This window comes from Cotesia typhae, unplaced genomic scaffold, assembly GCF_013202065.1.
Source record: "Cotesia typhae breed Kobodo isofemale line unplaced genomic scaffold, CoteBio_Ctyphae contig_23, whole genome shotgun sequence".
Classification (NCBI taxonomy): Eukaryota; Metazoa; Arthropoda; class Insecta; order Hymenoptera; family Braconidae; genus Cotesia; species Cotesia typhae.
Genome location: NW_027423729.1, coordinates 1,440,822 through 1,467,181, shown reverse-complemented (window position 1 = coordinate 1,467,181; position 26,360 = coordinate 1,440,822). Strand labels below are relative to the sequence as shown.

The 26,360-nt window shown below is 25.5% G+C and overlaps 1 protein-coding gene across 6 annotated transcripts; it reads right to left on the bottom strand.

The window, feature by feature from the left end:
• Window positions 1-186: 186 nt before the first annotated feature.
• Window positions 187-26,047, bottom strand: Sap47 (Synapse-associated protein 47kD). 6 transcript variants are annotated; one of them, XM_074239191.1, is made up of 9 exons: window positions 25,644-26,047; window positions 21,635-21,868; window positions 21,399-21,484; window positions 18,342-18,463; window positions 6,067-6,204; window positions 5,676-5,815; window positions 5,330-5,466; window positions 4,635-4,823; window positions 187-1,989 (listed from the first exon to the last, which is right to left on the bottom strand). In XM_074239191.1, exons 1-9 carry the CDS (start codon window positions 25,775-25,777, stop codon window positions 1,766-1,768), a joined length of 1,404 nt encoding a protein of 467 aa, XP_074095292.1. In that variant the 5' UTR covers window positions 25,778-26,047; the 3' UTR covers window positions 187-1,765. The 6 variants fall into 6 exon arrangements, with proteins under 6 accessions (XP_074095292.1, XP_074095293.1, XP_074095295.1 ...); XM_074239192.1 differs by having other exon boundaries at window positions 4,635-4,820; window positions 25,644-26,046; XM_074239194.1 differs by having other exon boundaries at window positions 187-1,959; window positions 25,644-26,045.
• Window positions 26,048-26,360: the final 313 nt, after the last annotated feature.

The following is a 26,360-nucleotide window of genomic DNA, read 5'->3' as shown; positions in this document are numbered from 1 at the left end:
CTAAATTAAAATACATGACAATCTTGAAGTTAGTTAAAGGTCGAAACTCGCAAAAATCGCGCCACGATTCATTATTGGTTCAAATTTTGGCGCGCTATTTAAATTTCTAGTTTAACTAGAATTCAAATAAATACTCTTAAAGATTTATAAAAAAATGATAAGGAAAAAATAATTAAAAAAATTGAATTTTTTATCACGCGATATTGTTTTTATTTTTTTCTTCACGAGGTACACGAGTTTTATTGTTACACATTATCGCAATAATATAATAATCAATAATTATTCAATCAATTAATTATTTTCATTTCTTCAATTTTTTTTTTTGTCATTTTGATAACTTTTATTTATCATTTAAATCTGCTGTATAATTGTATTTAATTAATATATATGTATATATTATCATACTTTCAATGGATTCAACAACATATATTTTTATTTATATAGGTATGTGTACGCCGTATATACATACATAAGTACCGAAGTATATATTCTTACGGTTAAATGTTTTATATTCTTCTTCATTTATTTATTTATTCATTATTTATTTTTTTAATGAATAAATATCATAGATAATTCAAATAATATTCTATTAACATTAACTCACTGGACTGAGATATGACTAAAATATGTGTGTCATGTTTATTTATTTATTTTTTTTTTTTTAATGATGATTTTTCTCACAAGTAAAAATATTGCTGCATCTGAATAAACACGATATCAAAAAACAACAAACAATAAATCATTAACAATCGTGTTACATCAGAAAGTAAAAAAAATACTATTTATTAACTATATAGTATTAATTAATAATAAATATGTCTTTGAAAATATTATTTTTAAACTGTAACAATAAAATGCAAATATCCAGTACGTTTAATAAATATATTAACTTGTTACTACAAATAATATTTTTTTAAATTTCAAATTAGTTTTCTTCAGTAATCATCTTTTATTCATTATCCTTGACGTTAGGCCCTTTGCAATGAACTTTTTCCAACTCAAAACTCACGAAAAATGCTGCGTATAATTACAATTTATTAACAATATAAATAGTTCACTTAATAAATAATATTTAACTCATTTAAAATATTTAATTAATTATAAACATAGCTCATATTTTATACGAGTTTATATATTTTTTTTAATTATTGTTTTTTCTGTTTTTATTTAAAAAAGGGAAGCTTTTATTTATCATTTTTGCGCATTCAATTATCAATATTAATATTGATTCTAATGCATAATTAATCAATTATTTTTGATAAAAACAAAAAAAAAAAAACCATATTTATGTAAATAATATACACATATTTCTATATATTTAACTACGAATAAGCTAAAATCCGGTTGTAGATTTATTATTTATTTTATTTATTAATTTATACTTCATTTTAATATTAATATTATCATTATCATTATAATTATTTTTATTATTAATTTTATTATTATATTATTCAGTTATCTATAAGTGACTAACAACAGTTAATTTGTCTGTACAGAGGCTGGCGCAGCATTTATTTATTTATTACACATTTATGAGTTTTGTGCGATTGATAATATGAGCGATGATTACGCACAAGCATTTTGCAGACTGCTTATTATTTTAATTCTTTTTTTTTTTTAAGAGATATTTCAATATATAATGTTCATTCAAATTTATATTATCTTTGATTACGCAAATAAGTAATATATTATCAAAAAAAAAAAAAAAAACAAAATTTGAATTAATTAACAGATAAATAAATAATTAATAATTATAACTGTTGATTTATTTAAGATCCTCGTCTTCGTCGAGTAGCTCATCCATTTGGTGTTCCCAGTCTTCTTTTCCCTCCTTAACAGATGCTGTTGATGATACCGAGAAACTGTTGCCTGTTTTTGACGACGTTGTCTTTTTATTGTCACCAGGTACAATCTCGAAATCCTTCAGTTCAGCTTCCAATTCACCTTCCCATTCTTCTTCTGCGGAGAGAGTCACAAGCAGCGTTGAAGCTAGTTGATATTTTCTCGAGGGTTTATTAGGTATGTGTTTACTATTTTTTTTTTTTTTTTTGTATTGTATTTAAATGAATGCAAGTGTCTATGTGTCTTTTTGGATCTGTTGTTTTTTTATATTTGGGTTTAAGAATTTTATGAAATGTATGAAAAATAAATAATACAATACCGTGATTACGTATTGAGTAATGTAGTAATGAAGGTTTTTTTTTTTTTTTTTTTTCAATGGAAAATATTGGAGGATGAACAAAATAAATTATAAAAAATAAAAATAAAAATAAATAATAATAAATATAAATAATTCAAACCCATGGAGAACAATTTTCAAATGGATTTTTTCTCATGACATTATTAAAATTAGCTTCGACAATTAAAAAATTTTTTTACAAATAAATTTGCTCCAAAAATTATTTTTAAAAATTGCATTTGTAGTTTTAAATGTCAATTTAAAAAAAAATTTTTTTTTGCCATAATTTATTTGCTAGAAAAATTCTTAAAATTATCAACTATCTGCTGAGCTAATTTTCATTCTTTTCTCTAATATTATAAATTATATTAATTATAAAATTTTGCAGATAATGCTTAATTTTGTGTAAATTTTTAATAAATAAAAATACAGTCACTTAAATTTTTTATTTTTAATAATGATATGAAATGACAATAAATAATTTTACTGACTGCTAATATAAATAATAAATGACCATATTTTCATATAAATTTTGTGCTGCTCAACACCCTCTTTAGTATAATAATAATTATTATTGAAGACTTTATTCCTTTAATATTTATTTTTAGTTTATGTAATAAACTTTTCAAACTCTATTCACATATTTATAACTATTGATTTCAATTTATTAGTTCATATATATATATATATATATTTTTTTTTTTTTTTTTTAAATTGCTGTCTTAATTGAATCCGATCTTGTACCTACGACCAAAACTCTGAATGAAAATCTTACATGATTGTGCTTACAAAGCTTGTAAAACAAGTGTAAATACCACAGTTTATTTCAATTCGCGTTTAAAAAAAATTAAAAGAAAATATACTTTTTTTTTTCTTCTTTTATCTTTTTGCCAGTGAAATGAGTTGTCGTGTAAAAAAGACGCATTGGCCGCAGGCTTTTTAACTTTTTTTTATTTTTATATAGTACTGTTATATTGCACAGATATACTCCAGAATAACGCGTATTTTATTTTATTTTTTTTTATATTTTTACTACCCAATAAAACACGTATTGTCATTCAACAAATTTAATTAGGTACCTATTTTAACTTTTTTATTTTATTATTTCATTGTAATAATGCATTTATTAAATCTTTTTTTTTTTTTAAATTGTATAATATATTCACTGTCTTTTTAATAATATGTATATTTATTACAACTTACAACTTTTTAACACGGAAAAAACAAAGTCAAGGTAAGATTGAATTTGACATAGACGGACAGATTAACAGACAGATAATCGAATTATTTTATTTTATTTGAATTTTCTCACAAGTTTTTTTCTTTAAATTATATTTTTTATCTTATTTTATTTTTTGCCTCGTATAGAATAATTTTATTATATTAACGAACATCTCATCTAATTATTAATAATAATAGTAGTCTATTTGCGAGTTTATTTTTTTTTTTATTTTATTAATTTTATTGATTGATAAAATTTTTTTTTTATTTATTTTTCTTTTCTTTTTTTTTGTCAAATAAATTCTTCAATTTATGATGATGCACATAATTTTTTTTTTTTTTTAATTATAAATTGCCATGTCAAGTAAAAAAATTATTTTTAAATTAATAAATAAACAAGTAAATGATTGATGAGTGAATGGCATTGAAAAGTGTTTTGTGTCTTGATAAAATGACAATAAAAACAATAACAATAAATTTTTAAAAATGATATGTAATAAAAAAATAATAAAAAAAAAAATTATAAACGAATGTTAATAGGATGATGTTGTTTTGGATAATACGGGATTCTCCTCTTCTTAGGCTGTAGACAAAATAAAATAATTGCTTTTTCGCATTTTCTAAAATATACAAAGCAGAAACCATAAACTGAATTAAAGTGTAACTGCAGCAAATGTGACTACAAACATTTATAACATTCATATAAATAATTGCAAAATATGCATTTGCAAAATAAAATTTTTTTAAAGCGGTGTTTTAATTTTTTTTTTTTTTTAATATTCATCTACAACACACGTTAAAATTTTAGCGTGCTCAATTCGTTAAAGAATCATGTAATGCTGATACTTACGATTAATGGCCAGTTGAATATTGTAAGACAATTGTCTTCTTAGAGTTAACAATTATACTTCTTATTACAGTAGTAATTATTAGTTAAAATTGATTTCAATAATATTTTTTAAATTCTAAATTTATAATTACATTCAGTGCCATTAATAATAATAATAATTTAAATACATGTATATCTATAAATTCTTAAAGAAGGATAATATATAAATTATCAATTATCAATAATCTATAAATTTTAATTACTAGCCAGTAATAATAAAAAAAACTTCTTTTGAATTAATGAAGAGAAAAATCCATTTTTTTTTGGTTCGCAAAATTTTGTTCTCCTTTTTTTTTTTTAAAGTTCTCCGTGAGTTTGAACAAAGCTTACACGATATTTACTGACCTTTTGACGCTTTCGCTCCTAACTTTTTAATACTCTCTTTGGTTTGTAGCGCATCATTGTCAGAGGGTTGAATATTGTCGGAAATAAACTCATCTTTTGATGTATTGGGTGTTGTTGTTATTGTTGGATTTACCTTGGTTTTTAATGATCCTGTTGGTGTATCTTTTACAGCTTCCTTATTGCTATCTACTTTAACAGTACGTAGGAATAACACTTGCATCTAAGTAATTTACTAACTGACAAACTAACTAACTAATAATCAAGCCAACTAGTGTACAATAATTGTGTTACTTTACTACTATGTTTGATATATTGATAATTTATCAAAACAAATAAACTTTTAATAATTATTATTTTTATATTCAAACCTTGATCTTTTAATTGTTGACTTGTTAAGTGTGAACTTCATTCCACTGTAGCAAATTGTGAGAAAATAAAATTTTATTTTCATTGTTTGAGTGGATGAATTCAAGTGACTATTTTAGTGTAGATAAAAAAAAATTAATATTTTTACGTGATTATGGTACGTAAATTTTCGAATACAGTAATTATGCTTAATGAAATAATTGTCTATGCAGTGCATAATAAAAAGCAATGTCAAAAAAAATAATAATTATTATTTAATACTTTTAAAACATAGTAGTAATAAAAATGCAAGTATGCATGTAAGTGACTTAATATTTTTAAAAATTTACCTTGAGGGTGATCGATGCTACCGGTGGATTGATTAGGATTACTTTCCGCTTGACTTGCCATCGCATTTAATTCGTGACTTTGTCGAAGTAGTGAGACTCGGTAAAAGTAATTACGCCAAAAGTTTTCTTCGCTAATTCTATAATATAAATTTTTTTATTTTATGAACGACACAAAAACTTGATTACTTTTAACATAAAAAAAAAATAAAAACTTATTTCTCAACCATAAAATTGCTTGTAAAGTAATACTATACTGAGTTTTTTTTTTTTTTTTTTTTTTTTTTTTAATTTATATCTTTACAGGATTTTATTTTTAAATAAAAAAAGAAAAAGTAAAAAAACTTACACTTTGGGTACTAGCTCGAACCTCATGTTCTCTAAATTAGGATCAAGAGCAAGCGTTGCTTGAGCCATAGGTTGTACAGCTTCAAAGTCCCAATCAAATTCAACACCTGGTGGTGGAGCTCTTACAAAGTTACGACGATCCTATTACAAATAATAATAATAATAATAATAATAATAATAATAATAATAAAATGTTTTTTTCATAAAAAAAAGGCAACTGTGTTATGATTTCTTTATAAAATTTATTCAAACATAAAATTTCTCAGAGAGCATATTTGCAAAGCTCTCTGGGATAAATTCTTATGCCCGTTTAAATCTATGTATAGACAAGAAAATACATAACCATCTAATAAGAAAAAAACATACTTTTGTTAGTATATGGTATTACTCACAGTTGAAAGAGCCAGACATTCTTCGCGTAACGCATCTTCGTTTGGTGCTCCAATCCATGGAGCTACAGCCTCACCTTTTTCGTTATTTTTACCGGCAATAAAAGCATCTTGCTCTTTGTTCAATTCTGCGATCAACCTCTGGAATATAAAAAAAAATATGTTTCATGTTTAAGTAATAGAAGCAATTTATGAATCAATGATAATAATTACAATAAATAAATATTTAAAAGATTAATTGAAAAACGTATTTATTGATGGCTATATCAAAAATTTTATGATAAATAAAACAGTCTTATTGGGTTAAGCTATTCGGAATAGAACAGCAGAAAAAATTTATATGGAACGACTACGACTTGTTCGTTCAATATCGATTTAAGGTTGTGAAAATGTTCTTGTGCGCCAAACTACCCAACTAATACATAAAATTGTTATGTCCTACTATGCTCTGCTCTACTCTACTCTGCACTTTAAATCGCGTTGTGTCACATTAAAATAACTACGTTTAGGAATCCACCATTTAAATTCCAACTAGATGACAAAACACCGTTTTATAAAAAAAAATTTACAATACTAGATTTTAATGTTTTTGAATGTAAATTCTACGGATAAAAATTTTTCTATTGCCTGCTAAAAAAAATTGATCATTGTCTTTTTCAATTTAAAAATTCAACCAATATTGTGAAAAAAAATAAAACCTTTCAGCAACTTTAATAATATGAGACCTCACTTATCGATAGTTCATTTTATTTAATCTAATTTTTTTTCTCGTACAAATAAAAAAAGTCTCCAGCAATTGACTGACTTTGCGAAGAATCTATAGAAGTACTATTTGCTAACTCTTGAATTAAATTTTTTTGAGATTAAAAAATAACTCTGTCTTTCGACACTGTAAAGTATTTTTGTTTTACATTTTATCTTTTAAAAGTATCCTCTAAATTTTTAAATTTACATTGAAAATTCATTTTAAATTAAATTAAATAATTTACTTGACATAAATATAATACGAGAAAAACAATATAGCATGATGGCGCAGTATTAGAGTTTATCTTCGATCAAATGACTGATGTGTCGTTAAATCTTTGAAGTTTATATAAATGAATGTATGTCATATGCCTTCATGAGCTATACATCCATATATATATATATATATATATATATATATATATATATATATATATATATATATATATATATATATATATATATATATATATATATATATATATATATATATATATATATATATATATATATATATATATATATATATATATATATATAATGTCACAGAGTATTCATCAGATAACGGACATTGATTTTCTTAACCCTTGGCGCAACGCATCTCCAGGGATATTTTGACGCAAGCATCAAAATTATGTATTCAAGTCATGTTATATATATTTACATATGTATAATATAATAAGGTATATAGAAGTAATTCAGTTTGGTAGATCTTTTACGTTTGTATAAATTGCAGGGAAACTTTTCAAAAAAATTGTTTCAAAAATAAATCCATTTTTTTTTCTCATTAAACTTGAATCGGAAAATATGCTCGATATATTTTTCTTTAAAATTGATGTTTTTTTTTTTTTATTGACAGAAACTTTTTAATAAATAAAAAATTCAACGAAATAAAAAATAAACAAATGATATTTGCTATTGTATTAGCAAATAAAAAATTATTTGTTTCTATTCAGTTGGAGGTTTAAATCAATAAAATCACTACAATAGGATAATTTCATTGTACGGTTAACAGTAGAATACTGTATAGGAAATAAAAGTGATAATGAAATCTTTACTATTGAATTTATAGATTTTTTTTTGTATTTTTTTAAAATAACTATAACTTTGGTCTTTTAAAATACGCTGAAAATTATTTATATATATTTTATTTTATTTATTTATTTTTTTTAACTGTTCAATAAAATAGGCAGGTATTGTCCTGCTATCAATCGAATGGTACGTGATGAGAATGTCATGGCATTATTTGATATACGTCATACAATATTAATGTCACGTATTTATAAATTTATAAAACCATTAAAATGGGTATTAATTGAAACAACAAAATAAAGCGAATTTGTTTTGTTGTCAATTTATTAATACCGTACTGTAAATTAACTGATGTTATTAAATTGTATATTCACAATGAGAACAAGTAATAGTTAAAATATTAAAAAAAGATAATAAATATAGAAAAAAAAAATACTGATGTATTTGAATTAATTAACAAAGAAATCATTTTAATTATGGTGGGAAATAATAGGCCAGAAGATATATTATCCATTTGTGGAATTTAATATTGATTACGTTCCATCATCCATTAGCGAAATCGATGTTTTTATGATTGTTATTATCTAATAAATTTGTATGTTGATATACATGTGTATGTGTCATCGTTAAAAGCTATTCAAAAGTTAACTTTATTCACTTTGAATCATCAAAGATGATTTAATTGAACACAAACTGAATTGCTCCTATAAAGTTGTTCATTTAACTTTAACAAGTTATTAACAGAATTAAATTTATAATAGTATTTAAATTTTTAATAAAATTCTGAACAATATAATTGTTGTCTTTTGTATTTTTGCTGTTATCTAATTTGAATAACGAGAACAAATTTTTTTTTATTTTGTCCTGACTCGGAGGCAAAGCAGTTGATTTGTTGCTACGCTAGATGCTCAAAGGCGAGCCGATAAAAGAAATTTGTCAATTTCTGGGTAAATTTATTAAGGAAGTTAAGGAAGCTGGGGAAGTTTAGTATGAAGTTTAAGACAACTCATCCCGAACTGGGTGACGTCGTTTAGTTGGCAGCCAAAGAAAAGGACATCTAGTGCAGTAAAATTGTTAAATGCCTTAATTTTACTCTTTATTCTTGTTATTAAGTGTCATAAGGTAAAATTTAAAATCTTGTATAATTAGTCTTAATTGAAATAAAGTACAATAAATAAATAAATCCATCTATTTTTTACTTTTAAAAAGTAACATTAAAATTATAGATATTTTTTTTTAGAATATTAAGATTTACAAAAATTTAATAATATAAAATATGATCATTATGTTAATTTAGATAGATTAGTGGTAGAAAACTCAACAAGTTATTTAAAGATCGCGGGTTCAATTCCCCGCCTGGATCAAATTTTTATCCCCGCGTTTTTAAGTCCGTTTAAAAATTTATTATTAAAGTAAATTAATAATTAATTCTACGTTGTTTAATAAATTACTTTTTTACATGACTAGAAAATGATTGAATATTTTTTCCACAAATTAATCTAAAAAATATAATAATTAATAATTATTAATAAAAGCCAATTTTTAAGAAAAAATTATTTTTATTACTTATGTAATAGAAAACCATATATGAGACAGTATATTGATACTCAAACTCGCACTTGGCCTCGAATAATCCTCTTAAAGAAAAGTCAAGTCGAATAGTGTATATAGTAGCACGTGGTAGTAAAAGAACATTACTTGTACTCTGCAGATGTGAGTTTATTGATCCGTAAAACGCAGCCAGAAAGTAGTAGAAGAAGGCTAAGGAGAGAAGGCTCGTGCTTCTGACGTAACATCAGCTGTCCCGCTCAAGTAGTAGAACATTACTGATTTTTTTTTTCTTTATGCACATATATACATAAATTACCGAAGGTTTTTCTTAAATTTATTAGGTGTATATAACTACATAAATTTTAAAGATTTTCCTTACAGATTTTAGTCTTTGTCTCAGCAGAAATTTTTACTTTAATTGTCATTTTAAGAATAAATTGTCTTGTTATTTTAAGATAAATGTATTGTAAGCTTGAAAATTTATTTATTATTCTTCGGTGGTTTACTCGCATAATTTACAGGGTTTTTCAATGGAGATAAATATAGTAATTTTTTTTCATTTATGAATAATATAATTTTTTCCTTTTTCAAGGCAGTAATTCAGTAAAACATAATGAATTATAAAAAAATTTATCCAGACGACAAAGTACACGTATATACATAAATTAAAATACTAAATTTGATCGTGCTGTAGTTAATACCATTTTTTTGTCACGCAGATAGTTAAGAAAAAAATTTTGCTGGGAAAAAGTGAATTATATTGCTGATACTAGATTAAAAAATAGTACGTGTAAAAGATGCTAATGATTAGCCGTGTTAAAAGTCTTTCGTAGTACCTTCCATACTATTACTCTTTATTTTTTTGACGTATTATGTAATACCCGTACAGCGAACTTTATAATGAGTTTATTATGTGGAAAAATGAATGAATAAATAAATAAAATGAATGGGAAAATGATAACTTACCACTCGAACATTTTCTTCCAAAAGAAGCTTTAAAATTTTATCAAGTCAAGGGATTAAGTGTAATGTATTTGTATTATTATTTAAGTGTTTATGTTTCTTTTAATATTACAAGTGGCTTTCGCATGAGCATGCACAGCAATGATAAAGATTGTTAGTTACAATTAAAGCCAAATTATAAATACATATGCAGGCTTAAGCAATTTTACTGGAGAAAAATTTTAAATAGTTCTTTTGTGTTTAAATTAAGACTTTAGTTTAATTAATCTAATGAAGGGATTTGGAAAAATTATTGATGCTTGAGTTTATTTGAATGCTGAGTAATTTTCAATGGGCTTTTTTTTTTTTTTATCTATTCATTTTAATAAAATTAATTTAATGATTTCATTTATGCTATTTTGTACATTTTTTCTGGATTAAAGTAATTGCTAATTATATTATTTTTTTTTTGTTCGAGAGATTAAAAAAATTACTACCCTAGTCAAGCATCAAATAAATTTATGATATATAAGTCTGTAACAATTCATCAGATATGTATCATTTATAAACTAGTAATTTAATCAATTGACAATAAATTACAGCGTATTCAATTCAGTTATTCAAATGAAAGAAATTTATCACGATCTGATTAAAATCAATAAATTTTGTAAATTTAAATTAATTGTGAATTTGTAAATAAATTCATTTGTACATTTAAAGTCGTAGATTTTTTAAAAATTTATTTTATATTTTAAAAAATAGCTGAGACTTAAAATTGGTGAAAAATTTGATTTATAAATGAAGTAAAAAAAATCAGATTATTAAATTAATAAAAAGTCTAGGACTCTTTTAAATTCAAGAAAATAATTTTGAAGAGTTTAAGTGTTTTGAAACAAGTAAAATTTATTGAAGCCAAGAAAAATTTCTTAGTTCAAGAATTTTTCTACTCAAATCAAGAGGATGAAGTTCTTTAAAATTATTTATATTTTTTTTTTTTTTTTTGTGCATGATTGAAGGAAGTCAAGAATAGGTTTCCCTCTAGACCGAATTTCTACGAGTTCTACTGTACTGATAAAAATGAGATCTAAAAATTGAGTAGTTACTGCGTTTTCAAATGCAGCCGCCAAATGATTAAGATATTATTTAATTTAAATTTCGTAATAATTTATCAAAGAGATAAATTTACAATGTATATTGTGTCTACATAGATATACTTGAACTTAGTAATGCAGACTGGGCGAATATTAATACATAAAAGTCATGCGCGTTGAATCCTGACATTGGGGCGTCATCAAGACAGATCGATTGCATAGCAAGTGTGTATTACAAGAGAATAAGTGAAGTAAAAAAGGAAAAAAGATGGATTTCAATAAGCTGATGGTCGTGGATTGAAATTGCTGCTTCAGCGCATAAGTTTAGGTAAAAGCACCAACTGAACATGCATCGGAGGTACAAGAGGGTGTTAAAGTTTACAGGAGTGGGAGAAGATGAGGAAGAGGGTGAGAAGGCCAAAAGCAAAATGTGGGTCGACGGCGTCTATGTCCCGACCTAGATATATCTAGTACATGTGACGTCATAAATTGTAACTATACAATCAGCCGCATTCAAACCTTACTATCAAAGAATATCTATCGTTAAACAGATCGACGGTCACCACCCTAACACTCTCAGGGATTTCTTTATTTATTATGTATGTAATTCATTTATCACTTCAAGTTTGCCTCCATTTTTTTGCCTCATTTTTTCTGCCTCTTTACGGAATTCAAAAAATCTTTTACTGATCTTTAGAATTTATTTTTCGACACACAATATAGTCTAGACTGGAAAACATCAATTACGAAAGTATAAAAATGTAAAAAAAAAAGTTTGAATTACATTTAAATAGCATAATGATTTTATTAAACGGCATGCATATGCGCTTGAATTAAATTAAATTTAAATATAAATCGCATTGAGATTTTTTACTTCACTTGTTTTTTTTTTTTTTTTTTTATTTTTGGTAAATATTATCATTACTTGAAAAACATTTTTATTTTTTCCTAAGCTTCTTTAAAGATAATATCTTTCAGTAATATTTGAAATTAAAAGCAAAAATTATTTAAGCAAGAGTTTTAAGTAATCTAAGTGGAAGATTAATTTGCTTGCAAATGAACTATTTTCAGTGACCTTAAATATTCACAGCCAGGAAAAGGGTTTTTTGAATTGATAGCAATTACTTTGTAGAATAAATTTATTTATTCTTCACTTTCAAATTAATTAATAAAATAAAAATAATCTTACAATTTTATCTTTTTTTTTTCGGATTTAAAAAAATTTTTTTTTCCACTTATAGACTTAAATTGTTATTAAAAAATTCTATTCAAAAATCACTGCGGTTATTTGGTGAATTCGAGTGGCAAGCATGCTAACCACTTAGTTAAAGACTAATTTTAAAATTTGTGAGCAATTATATTTGTAAAAGTTTTCATATTAAAATTATTTATGTGAAAATAAATCAGAGAGAATATTTATTAATTGAACAATTATTTCAGGGTAATTTGTAGATTAAATACACAGTAATTTTCAACTGTCTAAAATTCAAATATGTAACTACGGTGGAGAATCGAGTGGGTAGTCGAGTTAATTTATTGTGGTTGAGAATTTAGTATTTCGCGCAACTACTCGGCTGTCTTTTATTTATTATGAAAATAGAAGCAATTAACTATTGCGGGCAGACAAAGATGTTGAAGCAGAGGTAAAAAATAATAAACATGTATTTCTAATTATATTTTACATTAAATTATGAACCAAGCTAAGCGCTTCAATTAAGGAAAAAAAAAAGATTTTGTTATTTTATTTAATAAGAGGTTATTTATAAAATATGAATGAAAGCTCTTAAAATATTACCTGGTTGTTTACCTGCATAAATTAATTGCATGCAGTGAGTAAGACATGAAAGAATGGACAATAATTAACTTAAAAGTGTGTCTATTATCTATTTCAGAAGTAAAGAAAAATTAAGAATAAGAAGTAATATAATTTTATCATTAAAAATACTGGAGTAATGATTGCTTTATTTATTTTGCTTTTTTTGGCAGCCAGCAAGAGTCGATAGAACTTCAATTATCATATACTAGGTCAATTAATTTATTTGAGGACTGAATACGTACCGGAATAAAAAAAAAAAAAAAAAAACGCAATAAAATAAAAAAAGATTCGTTTGAGTTGAAATAATTGATTGTATATTTGAAAGAAAAGGGTTATCGGATATATATCTATGTCAATTTCATTGTTCAAACAATGAAGTTCTGATAAAAAGTATTTAATAGCTTTATTTAATATTTTAGCTGACGCTTTTTTTGAATCGTTGCATCGGTCTCATGGGAGAAAAGGAAATATAAAGCGTTTAAAGTGTGAAGAAGAAAATAATCTCCATGGAATTCAAGTGAAAATTATGTAGAAAATATGGAAAAAGTTTAGTGGGTAGTTTTAATTTTTTTCAGTGTGAATAATGAAAATTTAAGAATCCTCTACTGAACTAGAGACTTATAAAAAAAATTTATGTACTCTAAAAATGTTATAAATTTTTTTTTTTCAAGTTCGTTTAATCTTTTTTCTCAATTTTTTCCACTGATCAAGAGTAACTACTTTTTTTTTTTTATAACAAACTATCTTTTTGTCGACAATCTAGAGAAAAAAGTTTGTTTTTTCCAAGTACTTGATTTTGTCCGTAAATTTTTTTTTCCCATGACAACTGGAAACTTTTTCACTTTCTTTCAATTGAAGTAAATGAAAAAAGATTTGAAATATTTGAGTTTACACAAGTCCAATTTTTCTTTGGCAGCGACTATGTTCTCTTCAGTTAAAGACTGCAAGATACAGGTCGTTTGAAGCTATGTCATTCCTATCAAAAAAATCCATATGGAATAAAATTGAAAATAATTATGAAATAATTGCTATTAATTAATTGTTAACTGAAAATAATTCTGAAAAATGGATTTTGTAATTTTATCTAATAAAATAACTGCTCGCGCCTGGAGATGGACTTGAACCCGGTACTTTATGGTTGACAGTTTTCTACGCTATTCACTGGCCTAATTTTTTTTAAAATTTTTTTTATGAGTTTTATTGAATTAACCAGTACAATATTGTGAATTACAGATGTGAAATAAATTAAAAAAAACATGACATATATTTTTTACATGAAGTAAGAGTTATAGTTACTGGGTATCATTGGTACTCGCGTAGCTTTTAATTAACTGTATTTTATAGCTTTTTAATTATCACTTAAATTTCCATTAATTTTTGTAATTTAATTTTTACATTAATTATAATTTTATTTCAAGCAAAAAGAGTAAAAAAAAAAAAATCATAAATATTATGGCGAAAAAAAAGACATTTTAACAAATTAAAAAGTCACTGGCCAAAAGGAATTAATTTTATTATAAAAAAAAAAAAAAAAATAGAGTGACATTTTCTTTGGGATCTCAGAGATTATGAAGTGTTAATAACCAAAGTGTTAAATAGATATTAAGTAACTTGCTAACGATAGAGAATTACATCTTACTGATAAATTGAATTATACAGTAAGCGGGAGAAGTAGGATTCGTATGACAACGATGGCCTAATAGACCATCAGAGACCCAACTAACCAGGAGGATGGTTGGAAAATAACTAGACCTTGATACTTGATATCTACGTAGTCACTTAACTATTAGAAAGCGAATATGCCGCAAGCTGGTTGAAATCACAAAGTTACCAGTTGACAAAGTGTGGTATTAATTGTTGAAATATCTACGGGGTACTACACTCGAGTCTAATTTCAGAGTATCAGAAAACTAACGAGAAAATTATTATATTTAATTAGTGAAAGCAAACACATACAATATAAAGATATGGAAAGTTTATAATGCTAGCATTTTGTTTAACTACTATATAATTAAAAAACTTGGGTATTAAGCCAGACTTTATAGTATGTAAGTATTCATTGTTAAGTTTAAAAAAGTACAAAACTTTACGATAAAAAAAATTCGTTGTTATAACCAACTATTTATGGTACAACTTGTTCTATCTTTTGTTTGAGAATTAATAGCTAGTCTGTAAAAGCCTATGAATAATTTTGTACAGCTCATGCTGAATTTTTCCAGAAAATTTTACACACCAAGTTTACACACATCATCTGTGGTGTTTGTAAATTTATATGTTTTATATGCAAACAAATTTTTAGTATAAAGTTTATGCATAAAAGTGATTTTAAGTCGAATAAATGTTTAGCATAAATACATGAAAACTTTGTATTTTTACTTTTAAAATTCCACTGAATTTATAACATCAAAAATTTTATAAATTAAATAGAAATAAATTTTTATACTAGTAGAAACAATATTTGTCGGGAATAAATATTTTTAGACATTGTTATTTAAAAAAAAAAAATAATTGAACACAATACTTGTTTGCACCGAAAAAAAAAATTATCTTGAATCAAAAAAAAAAATTCTGGAATCAAGAAAATAATTCTGAAAAGCTTTATTGATTTGAATCAAGACGAAAAATTTTTAAATCAAGTAAAATTTACTTAAACCAAGAAAAATTTCTTAGTTTAAAAATTTTTCAAGTCAAATCAAGATAATTAAATTTTTCAAGATTATTTACTTAATTTAAGTAAATTTTTTTTTTTCTGTGTCAATTATAAAATTGAAAATTTTTTGGTATTAGTTTTTTACATATTTCAATCAAATTAACTGTGAATTTAATATTTTAATATAGCAATTAGATCTTTTGAATTTCATTGTAATATTCGAGTCTTTCCCAATAAATAATATTGTATAAAATATAATAAAGTTTTAATTGAAGATGTAATTATGACATATTGAATGAAAAATATAATAATCCGATTGAATGATTAATCTAAAACGTGATATTCAGATGTGAGACAGAGCATTATAAAGTTCAAGGCTTGGATAATCGATTTATCATTAAATTATTGTGGTAAATGTGCCTGTAATGTGGTATTTGTAATATATTGACGTATTGTATTGTCAAATTTTCCTCCAAGGTGATACAATACAATATAAGAAATTTTAGGTAACCATAAGAGCATCATATACTTTATAAATAGAATTTAGTGGTAAGGTCGAAAAACCGCAACTTAAATACTTGCGTTGTATCATTGGTTTCAAAATACTACAACAGATGTGTACGCGTTCGTAGGCACGAATAACGTAACGATAACGTAACTAACAAGATACGTCGAGTTTAACGTTAAAAGGTGTGTCCGTGTTACGAGGGTAGCGTCTCTAATGGATCAATACGATATAGTACAAACCCATATTCTTCTTTGATCCATTTTATTTGTTAAACTTTTATTAAGGCTACTTTTCTCTTTTTATTATTTTATGTGTACTAATATTAATGCTCAAATACGTATGCAGTCGTATATTTTTATTTTACTGACCTTTTATTTTCATCTTGTCTTTTTTTTTTTTACTCATATATGTACCTTACGTTTATCATTGTAAAAGTGACAAAACTCCTAGGGATTTGTATAAAAATAATGTAAAAAAAAACTTTTAATCATACTATTTTTTTTTTCGTGTTAATTTAATCACAATAGTCTTAAATTTTTTTTTTACTTCGTCTCAATAATACTGATAATTACTCTAATGTAATTAATTCTCATAAAATATTCTCCACAGGAACTTAAGTGAATTTAATTGAAGTAATATTGTTTTCAATAATATACAACGCTAAAAATTAGCTAATTAAAATAAAATACTGCTCCGAAATTTTATACCAATTACAATTTATAAAAGACAATAGAATTAGTACGACTCAAAAATAATTTTGAATAAATTACAAAGATTTTATTCACCAAGAAACTGACAAATTATCCATTTTCGCGAGTATTTTCTTCTTTATATTATCATTATGAGTCATAATTTATGACTAAATGAGAATTCTTGATAATTTGATATTACTAATTTATGTAAAATAGAAAATAAACTTTTCAACAATGTCAATTTAAAGATTGAAGCGCAAAATTGTGAACGCTAAAATTAGTATAAATTTTATTAGGACAACGATTAACAAATTTTTTAGCAATTGAAAAATTATCTCTAACTTAGATGAAAGTGTTAATTTAAAAAAATCTAAATTTTTAAGCAATCCTTTTTTAAATTCCAATAATTATTAGAATCATTAAATATATTTAACCGTTGGTGACATAGTTCTGCTTAGTTAACCGATTGTTGTAATTTTTTAAAGCAAACTTTAAAGTAATTAATATTTAAATTAAATAATTTAAAAATCATTATCGAGGAAAATTGAGTTAAATGTCAATCAAAAATCTAGAGTAATGACAAACTAAATGATTTATATTTTGTTAATAGGAAATTTAAATACTTGAACTGTCTGACTATCCAACTGTTCGTACTACTCGACTAGACTACTACTCTCGATAGGCTCTCACACTTTGCCGAGTAGTCCTCATAGATCTAGTGCACGGTTTCTCACACATGCTTACGAAGCAAGTAAGTACATATTAGTGAGTTTGACAAGCCGTTAACGTGAAACAATTTACCTCAGATAGTGCTTTTGAACAAATTAAACGAGTCATCTATATTCATTATTGAAAGTCTGAGTGCGAAAGCTCGCTAACAGATGACCAACTTAACTCGTCAATATTCATACGTGTCCTTGTGATTTGTCATTGATATACCATGACTTTTACTGAACCTAGATCTACTCTCAATAAGCGAACCGGTGAATCATGAATCAATAAGTCTTTTCCCAGCGTTACAGGTGATTTTTTTTTGTTTTTATGTCAAATTAAAAATTCAACGACTGTATTGTAATTGTAATCAACGTACTGATAAATTTAAACCTTCATTAAATGTTCTATTACTTTGATAAAAATGTGAAGAGTAAAGAAAAAGTAAAAGCAATAGATGCTTTAATTAGTTTTTCTTTTGATGAAAACAATAAAGAAAATATGTGTTTTTGAAATATTAATATAAAAAAAGTTTACTCACGTTTTCCTCAACAGTTTTCTTGATTTTTGCACTTGCTTCAACCACTGTTTTTCCGGCTTTATTAACAGCACTGTAGAGAAACCCACCAAGACTTTTAGCTCCGGCCAAGGCTTTCGTTGAAACTAAAGAAATATATAAATACAATAAACTTTTATTTATTTTTCAAAAAAACAGAGAAAATTTGTTGAAATAATATAAATAAAAATTAATTCTAATAGTAGCCGGGGGTTTCCATATCTCAGTCATTTAGTGTGAGGTCGAGGTGAGATTATCCCAGGTTGGCCTAGAATTGACTGTACTTTTATGAACTTTGGCTCGGTAGCCACTAATATATCTACCAGCCAGTCTAGTAGCAGACGCAATAAACGGAGCTTTTCATAGTATGGTATGCCGTGCAATCTCATTTGCTCGTTTCCTCTAATTGAATTCAAAAGACGTACAACTTTATAGTTAATGACGGCAATCTACATATATATTTTATCAAATTCAAGAAATAATTTTAAATGTTTAATATTTATAGAATAAAAATAGAAAAAATTTTAATTAACAATTAATCTTTTTAAAAGGTTTAACAACAAGGTCACCTTCAAAAAACTGTTGCGTTTTAGACGATGGTAATTTAATCTTCTCAGAATCAAGCGAGTTTTCTAAAGGCCAAGTTGATGAGTGTCGCATCGTTCGAACCAACATTATTGATGTTTTTTTTTTTAAAGTGTAAAGTATTGCAATTTTAAATAAAATACCAAATAAAATAAAAATTCTAAAATTTAAAATATAAAAAAATTGAGTTGGTAGTCGCGAAAAATCAACAAAAACTAATCTTTTATAGGAAATCGAGAACGATTACATTTAATAGGATTTAAATTATTATTTAACACTTTCCGTTGATTTTACCAATAACTGTTGTCAATGTCAGTGTGTTCTTAGAGAAAACAGATAACAGAGGGTCGGTTAGCAAGAGCAATAAAGAAAATGAGTGGGTAAGTGAGAAAGATTGAGTTCGAGAGAGAGAGAATGAGAGAGAACGTCGAGTGTCGTGTATTGATCGGGGTGAAATGGACCAATCGCCCCAGGACGCGAATGACTGTAGCTCGTTGTCGACTGAATCCGTTTATAGTTCAGAAAATTCAAGAATCTCTCCAGTCGGTATTTTCATTTATCTACACCCACATTTACGTATACATACACGTGAATTACACAAATACTTAAAATATTTGGAGCCGCCAAGTCTACTGCAGAGTTATGCTTGTGGCCAATCAGTTTTCGCTCATACGCCAAAAGTTTTTACAGATTAAAGTATTTGTGCTTTTTTCTTTTTTTTTTTAATTTAAAAACATTCATTCAAAAACTATAACTACACCATTTTTTCGATGAATATCCGTCATTTAATCTGGATTCTTAAAATCCGCTTTAAGTCTTGTTTTTTTAGAGAATTTTTAGCTAACTCGGTATTTTTTTTTTTTTTATGTTCTCCACCCTTTCATTTAAAATCGATTTTTCATTCTAGAATCCCTAAGAGATTCACGTGGATTTGTTCAGGATAAATTAGTACGACTCTTGGGATATTTTTCCTAGATCTCTGTATGTTAACCTGATTTTTGATTATTCGACTTTTTTACTGCTTACTGAGAACTTTTTTTTTTTTTTTTTTTTTTTTTTTTTTTTGGTGAATAATAAATCAAATGACCTTTTTATGCTCATAGCATGGGGAGTTTAAAAAAAAACGATGACGTGATTTTTACATTATTACAAGGCACATGAATATTCAAGGGATATCATGTTTTTGACCTTAATAAAACCGTCATGTATACATGACGAGAAGCATTGGATATAATAGTACATGTTGGAAAATGTTTAATCTAGATTCCAATAGCACAAAGTTATAGATCACAAGTGCTTTCAATTAAATTTTCCAAATTCTCTTTCCCTCTCTCTCTCTCTTTCGCTTTGGTAAAATACACTATTTTGTGGTTTGCTTATGAACATTCATAAGCACCAATAATGAAAATTCACTCGCTAGATGTATTATATATTTTGTGAAGCTATATTATGAATCCATAACCATCAATTTATGGAGATTATATAGGCATTTACTACATATACAAGCTGTTCAGTAGCAGGTTTGTGATTGAGAGTACGTAATCAACTGCACGTCCTCGAACCGATAAGTTTTCAAATTGAATCCTGAAAAAAAAGGCTACTAATTTATCTAGTTATTTTTATTTTTTATTACTTTTCTTTTAATAGTAATATTTAAATATTCTAACTGGAATTTAAATATAATTTATAAATTAATAAATTATTAATAAAAATTTGAAAGAAATGTAAAATAAAATTTATTTATGGATAGGAAAATTTGGTAAAATTAAATGAAAATAACAGCTACTTAAAAACGAGGCTAGATTATTTTTATAACTTTTTTTGAAAAGAGTTTTTGTAATAAAATTTAAAGAAAATCGAATCACGTAGCGTGCTGCACGTGATGTTACTTACATCGACGAAAGAAAAGTAAAGAAACTTTACCATTGCCATATTTGTCTTATCTTAACAATAAAGAAGTACATATTTTTTATTATTAAATAAAATTTACGGCTTTAGTTTAAGATGTGGAAATTTTTTTTAAGGAATAAAAAAAAAAAAATACTTCTTGAAGAAAGTCCCTTGAGAACATCAGATATGAATTTAGATCTCGAATATTGTGTGCGCAATTACAGGGAATAGAAAGATAGATGACGGAGATATCTTTACAATCGACACGTTTCTAAAGCGATTGGAGTGAGTATACAATAAGTTTAAACCCTTTTGTTCTACAGTTAGAGATGCTGTACGTGCTTTAGTCCTTTAACTGATTCTACTTGAGCCAAATAAACAATTTTAACAATTTTTTAAAAATTAATATATCAATATTAATTTAAAAAACTAATATCTTGAAGTATAAATCCAATATTCAGTTTAAAAAAAAATTTTGTTAGTTTTATTTTTTCATATGCAAATGTTACCTTCAATAGAGACAATAATTATAATAATGTCGTAATATATTTATAACTTATAACTTACCAGCACCAAATGGTTGTTGACCATCCTTGTCTTCAGTAGGTGTACCTTCAAGACTAGCTGGTCCACTATCAGCACCTCCAGTAGCACTGTTTTAATTAAAATTAAAATAGAAAAAAAAAAAATGATATAAGTATTATTGTACTAATTTTGTTGAGATATAAAAAATGTATGATATGCGGAAAACTAAAACTAGAATGGGAACGTGCCCAGTAGCTTGTAGTACAGAATCCACATACCCTGAGACCCACCTGCTTGCGTCATCATCTTTTACATGTTCAGACGATGGGCCTGGTGTAGTTTCCCTCGGTGCTTGATTTTCAGTAGCTTCTGCTGATGCAGGTTGAATTTCACCACCTTCAGTGGCTTCAGCAGCGCCACGACCTGATAATCCAGGGATTCCTCCACTCAACCATCCTGTCATTTGTGATTTAACTCCGGCGAGCATCTCCAATTTACTACCTTTTGTCGGGCTGAAATATAATTTACAATTTTTTTTTTATGCTTATTTATTTTAGAATTTTAAATTAATGCGTTAAATTTTAAATAAAAATTTTTATCCGCTTGAGAGTTTACATGCTGGGTATTTAATAAATTTAATAAATTTATTTATTTATTTAAAATATTTTTTGAAAAACTATTTGAACTAATTTTTAATGGCTGATAAAAATAAATAATTGTATCAAGCATTTTCTACGTGCTTAAAATTAAATTTATTATTATTTACTACAAGCTAAAATATTTTTAAACTTTGTAATGCTAGTTAGTGATAACTTAGTTATTTAAGTATTTATTTAGGTTGCATGGTGACTATAAAAGCGATATTTTATTTAATAGTTATTTAATATTTTGCGGCAGGTATTATCAGTGTTTATTTAATGACCTATATTTAGTACTAATAGTATTAAAATTAAAAAAAAAATTTTAATATTACATCATTAGTAAATAAAATAAAATTTTAAAATATTGTTAAACGCTTCTATTCAAGTACGACTAATTTTGGTAACGTGATTTTTTCATAATTAACATAATAAATCTATAAAGATAAAAATAAATATAAACTTTTCTAGCGTGTGAATAAATGTTTTATTCATATTATTATAAAAAGCAATGCAAAAGCTGTGTAGTTTATATGATGTATAAATATAAATTCGTGCGTTTGTGTTGCATTATAAACAAATAACTCCTGCAAAAACTTTGAATATTTTTTAAAAAATGTATTCATCTGTTTGTCTATATAAAAATGAAAAAAATTAAATTTTTTTTAAATTACCTGATTGATAGCACAAAATAAAATGTAAACCATGTTTTCGTTTATTTTTAATGTTAGCATACTTTATATTGACTCTTTTAACGCTTGAATCTACGGACATAATATATATCCTCTTTCTTATTTGTTTAGAGCATTGAATTCAAGTTTAAAAAAAAAATAAGCATGCAGATCATTAATATATAAAAGTCATTTTTTTTTAGAATATAAATCGATTAATTTTCTTTATCATAATATAATTTAAAAAATTAAGCTCATAAGTATTTTTATTTAAAAAAAAAAAAAAAAAATTTTTTTTACTGATACCACAAATTTAACTCCGGTTGATATTCATTCAATTATTTTTATTTCTACAAATTTTCTAAGTAAAAATGAAGGCTATTGTATTAGATAATTATATCCTTGTCATTGTGAGATACGATAGGGGATCATTTAAGATAGCTCATGGTCTTTTCGTCTCTAATTCAATCGACCAGCGACTAGTCGCATTACGCACTATCGAAATCTTATTAATGTCAGTACTCGCATTTGATTATTGACCGCTTTTGGTACTCGTGAAAATTGCTAGGAACTTGTTACGGATTACATTATACGTCTCTGTGGGCTTTGCTTATTAATTTTTTAATAAAAATATTTTTTTTATTTTTTGGAGTAATAAAAAAAAAAAAAAAAAAAAATTAGAAACTCAAATTTATACAAATATAAAGTCAAACATTATTTTTATTATCATTAAAATATAAAAAATTAATCAAACTAATCAAGTTAAAATTTGAATAAATTAATTATCTCTTCTTTTTCTATTTTTTTTTTGGTATCCTGATAAATTTCACCGGATAAATTGTAGTATTTTTTTGACAAACTTTTAAAATGTGAAATTGTTATTTTCTCTAAATTATAAATTTGATATTTTTTATTTTTTTTTATTTTTTTGTTGTAATCTCAGGGATGTATATTACCAATTGGCATTTTCTAAATAAATAAATAAATTAATTAATTAAAATTGTTAAATTATTGACCACAATATTTGATACTGTTGATAAAATAGATGCATAGATAGTAATGTAAATATCGGGGATGAATTCATTGAGATGTAGGATTATAATTCACACCTTGCAGGCCGAAGCTGGAATATTTTGTCCTTGGATCGATCCAATGAGATGTCAATAAATTTTATGCTTGATGACATTTATTTTTTAATAACAGTCATATTTTATTGAGACTGAGACTTTGTTAATTTGATTAATTGATTAAAGATAAATTGTAACAATACAATCTTGTAAATTACAAAATAATTCCTATTTTTTTTCGAACTCACGGAGATATGGTGTAAAAAATATTTATCGACAGTTCTAAGTACGCTGATAACGTTCTAATTTACATCTAATTACGTGTAATCAACGTGGCGTCAAAAGAAAAGTTTAATTTTAAATTCAATTAAATAAATTTGGTGTACGAAGCAGAATTTAAATGAAAAGGAAGAACCATTGTTTTTTTTTTTTTTTTTTTTTTTTTAAATAGTGGTCGTATGAATTAATTTTTTGTCTAGATTACAATTTTTATTTTATTTTGAGATAAATAAATTAATCTAATGAATTTTTTGACGAATAAGTTTAAGTTATGACACAACAATACTGATAAAAATAACAATGAGTTAAGAAAACTTATAATAAATCGATTTCACAACTATTGTTAACCGTAGAGATGCTTTTACGTAATATCAGACTGGAGGGTTTCTTTTAAAGATTCTAGGCTCGTGTGCGACTCCCCTTTCATTTACAAAAAATCGATGATGAAAAACAATAAAAATTGTGATTTACTGGAAGATAAAAATATTTCAATCTAACATTTATTCATTGTTCTTGATTGCACGCAATAAATTTTCCATAATATTATCTTTTCTTTAATGGAAATTTTTTCTTTTTGTTATGTCAAAAAAAATTGTAATTAATAACGTCTATTAATTACTTTAATTGAAATCCTTGGTAAGAATCAAACTGTTTGGAAATTCTGGTTGTAAATAAATTCAAAGTTTTTTGATAAAATTCAGTAATAGAAAATTAATTAAAGTAAAAGGTAAAAAGTTAAGGGTCACACATTAAAAAAATAATGTAAGTAATTTTATAAAAAATTTATAAATAAACGTGTATTAAAATTTTGAGTAAAACCTTTATGACATTAAAGTTAGCTGTCACTTGATAATTTTTTAATTGTTTTTAAAAAATAAATTTACTCCAAAAAATTATTTTTAAAAAATTGCATTTGTAGCTTTTTAAAATTTCTAAATGTCAATTTTTTTTGCCATAATTTATTTGTTACAAAAATATGATATTAAAGTTAGCTGTCACTATGATGATTGTTATATTTTTTTATTAAATAAATTTACTCTGAAAAATTGCATTTTTGACTTTTTTAATTTTCTAGATGTCAATTTTTTTTTGTCATAATTTATTTGTTAAAAAAAATATTTTAAATGAATTATTATCTGCTAAATTGATTCTTATTACAAAAATTCTTAAAATTATCAATTATCTCCCAAGTTAATTTTAATCTAAATTAAATGTCATAAAATCTTTTTGTATAAAAAAATAATAATAAATGAAAATATAGTATAAAAAAAAAATGTCGTAGTTTATCGATCGTGTTAAGGGAGAAAGACAAAGAGAGAAAAGAGAGGGCCGGGCTTGCTAAAAATCAAATACCTCTGTGACGAAGAATTTACTGAAAAAGTTGTACGAGACAATTGAAATTTTTTTTACAAACAATAAAAGATCATATTTATAATTAAAATAATTGTTAACACAACTTAATAGTGTAAGTTTCCGGACGTCATCACGTACACTACTCCGGTCATGCATCGCATGACCATTATCATTAACAATATAAAATAAAATACCAGTTTTACATAAATCACGGGCGACTAATTTAAAAAAACAATCAGATTAAAAACAAATAAACAATTGTAAAAGTTTATCAAGTACCTGCTGTCTTTTTTTTCAAGATCTTGATCACCTTCCAGAGTAGGTGATGAAGGCTTTTCTTCAGTTACTTCAGTACCGTCCTCACCCTTCTTTCCCATCCAAGTGGACACCTGATTTGTCAGGCCGGAAAACATTTTGTTTTATTTTTTTAATTCGCGTAACTTGTCAATATATTTTATTTTATTGTTTATTATTATTGCAGCAAGCAGCTTGCAGTTAAATGTCTTGCTTAAACTTTTTCACCGGATTTTTTTTCACGTCTGTCAGCTGCTGGGAGATGAATTAAATTATTTTCTATTTCTTCTTTATCTCAATTTAATTATTAATTAATTTTTATGTATCTTCTCCAAGTGTCACGTAACCTCTAACGAAATTCCGAATACGTGGGGTAAAGAACTCGATGTGCCCTCGCGATTCCAGGCTCATCGACCATCATCGACTGCGTACATTGTGCTTGACATATCAGACCGCGCATGCGCTCTTTGGACAAAGAAATTTAACTGCGCGTTGACCGTGAACACGGAGGCTAGATATAAGGAGGACGATCGTAATGTATTACAAGCGTCCGAAAATTGGAGGACAGATCTTTCACCACTAGAGTGCGCAAGTGTCTCTAATGTCAGGTTTTTAAATAAATGACGCGGAATGCAATGTACAATCACATTTATCAAAAGAAAACATTAAAATTTCATTTTTAGTTGCGAATTGGGATAATAA

Excerpts from the sequence above, each read along its gene's own strand:
- Sap47 (XM_074239191.1), bottom strand. The coding sequence starts at position 25,777 with ATGTTTTCCGGCCTGACAAATCAGGTGTCCACTTGGATGGGAAAGAAG. Across the intron at positions 21,485-21,634 it reads GCAAGCAGGTGGGTCTCAGG|TGCTACTGGAGGTGCTGATA; the intron begins GTATGTGGATTC and ends TAATTAAAACAG. Across the intron at positions 5,467-5,675 it reads TTCGAGCTAGTACCCAAAGT|AATTAGCGAAGAAAACTTTT; the intron begins GTAAGTTTTTTT and ends TTTATATTATAG.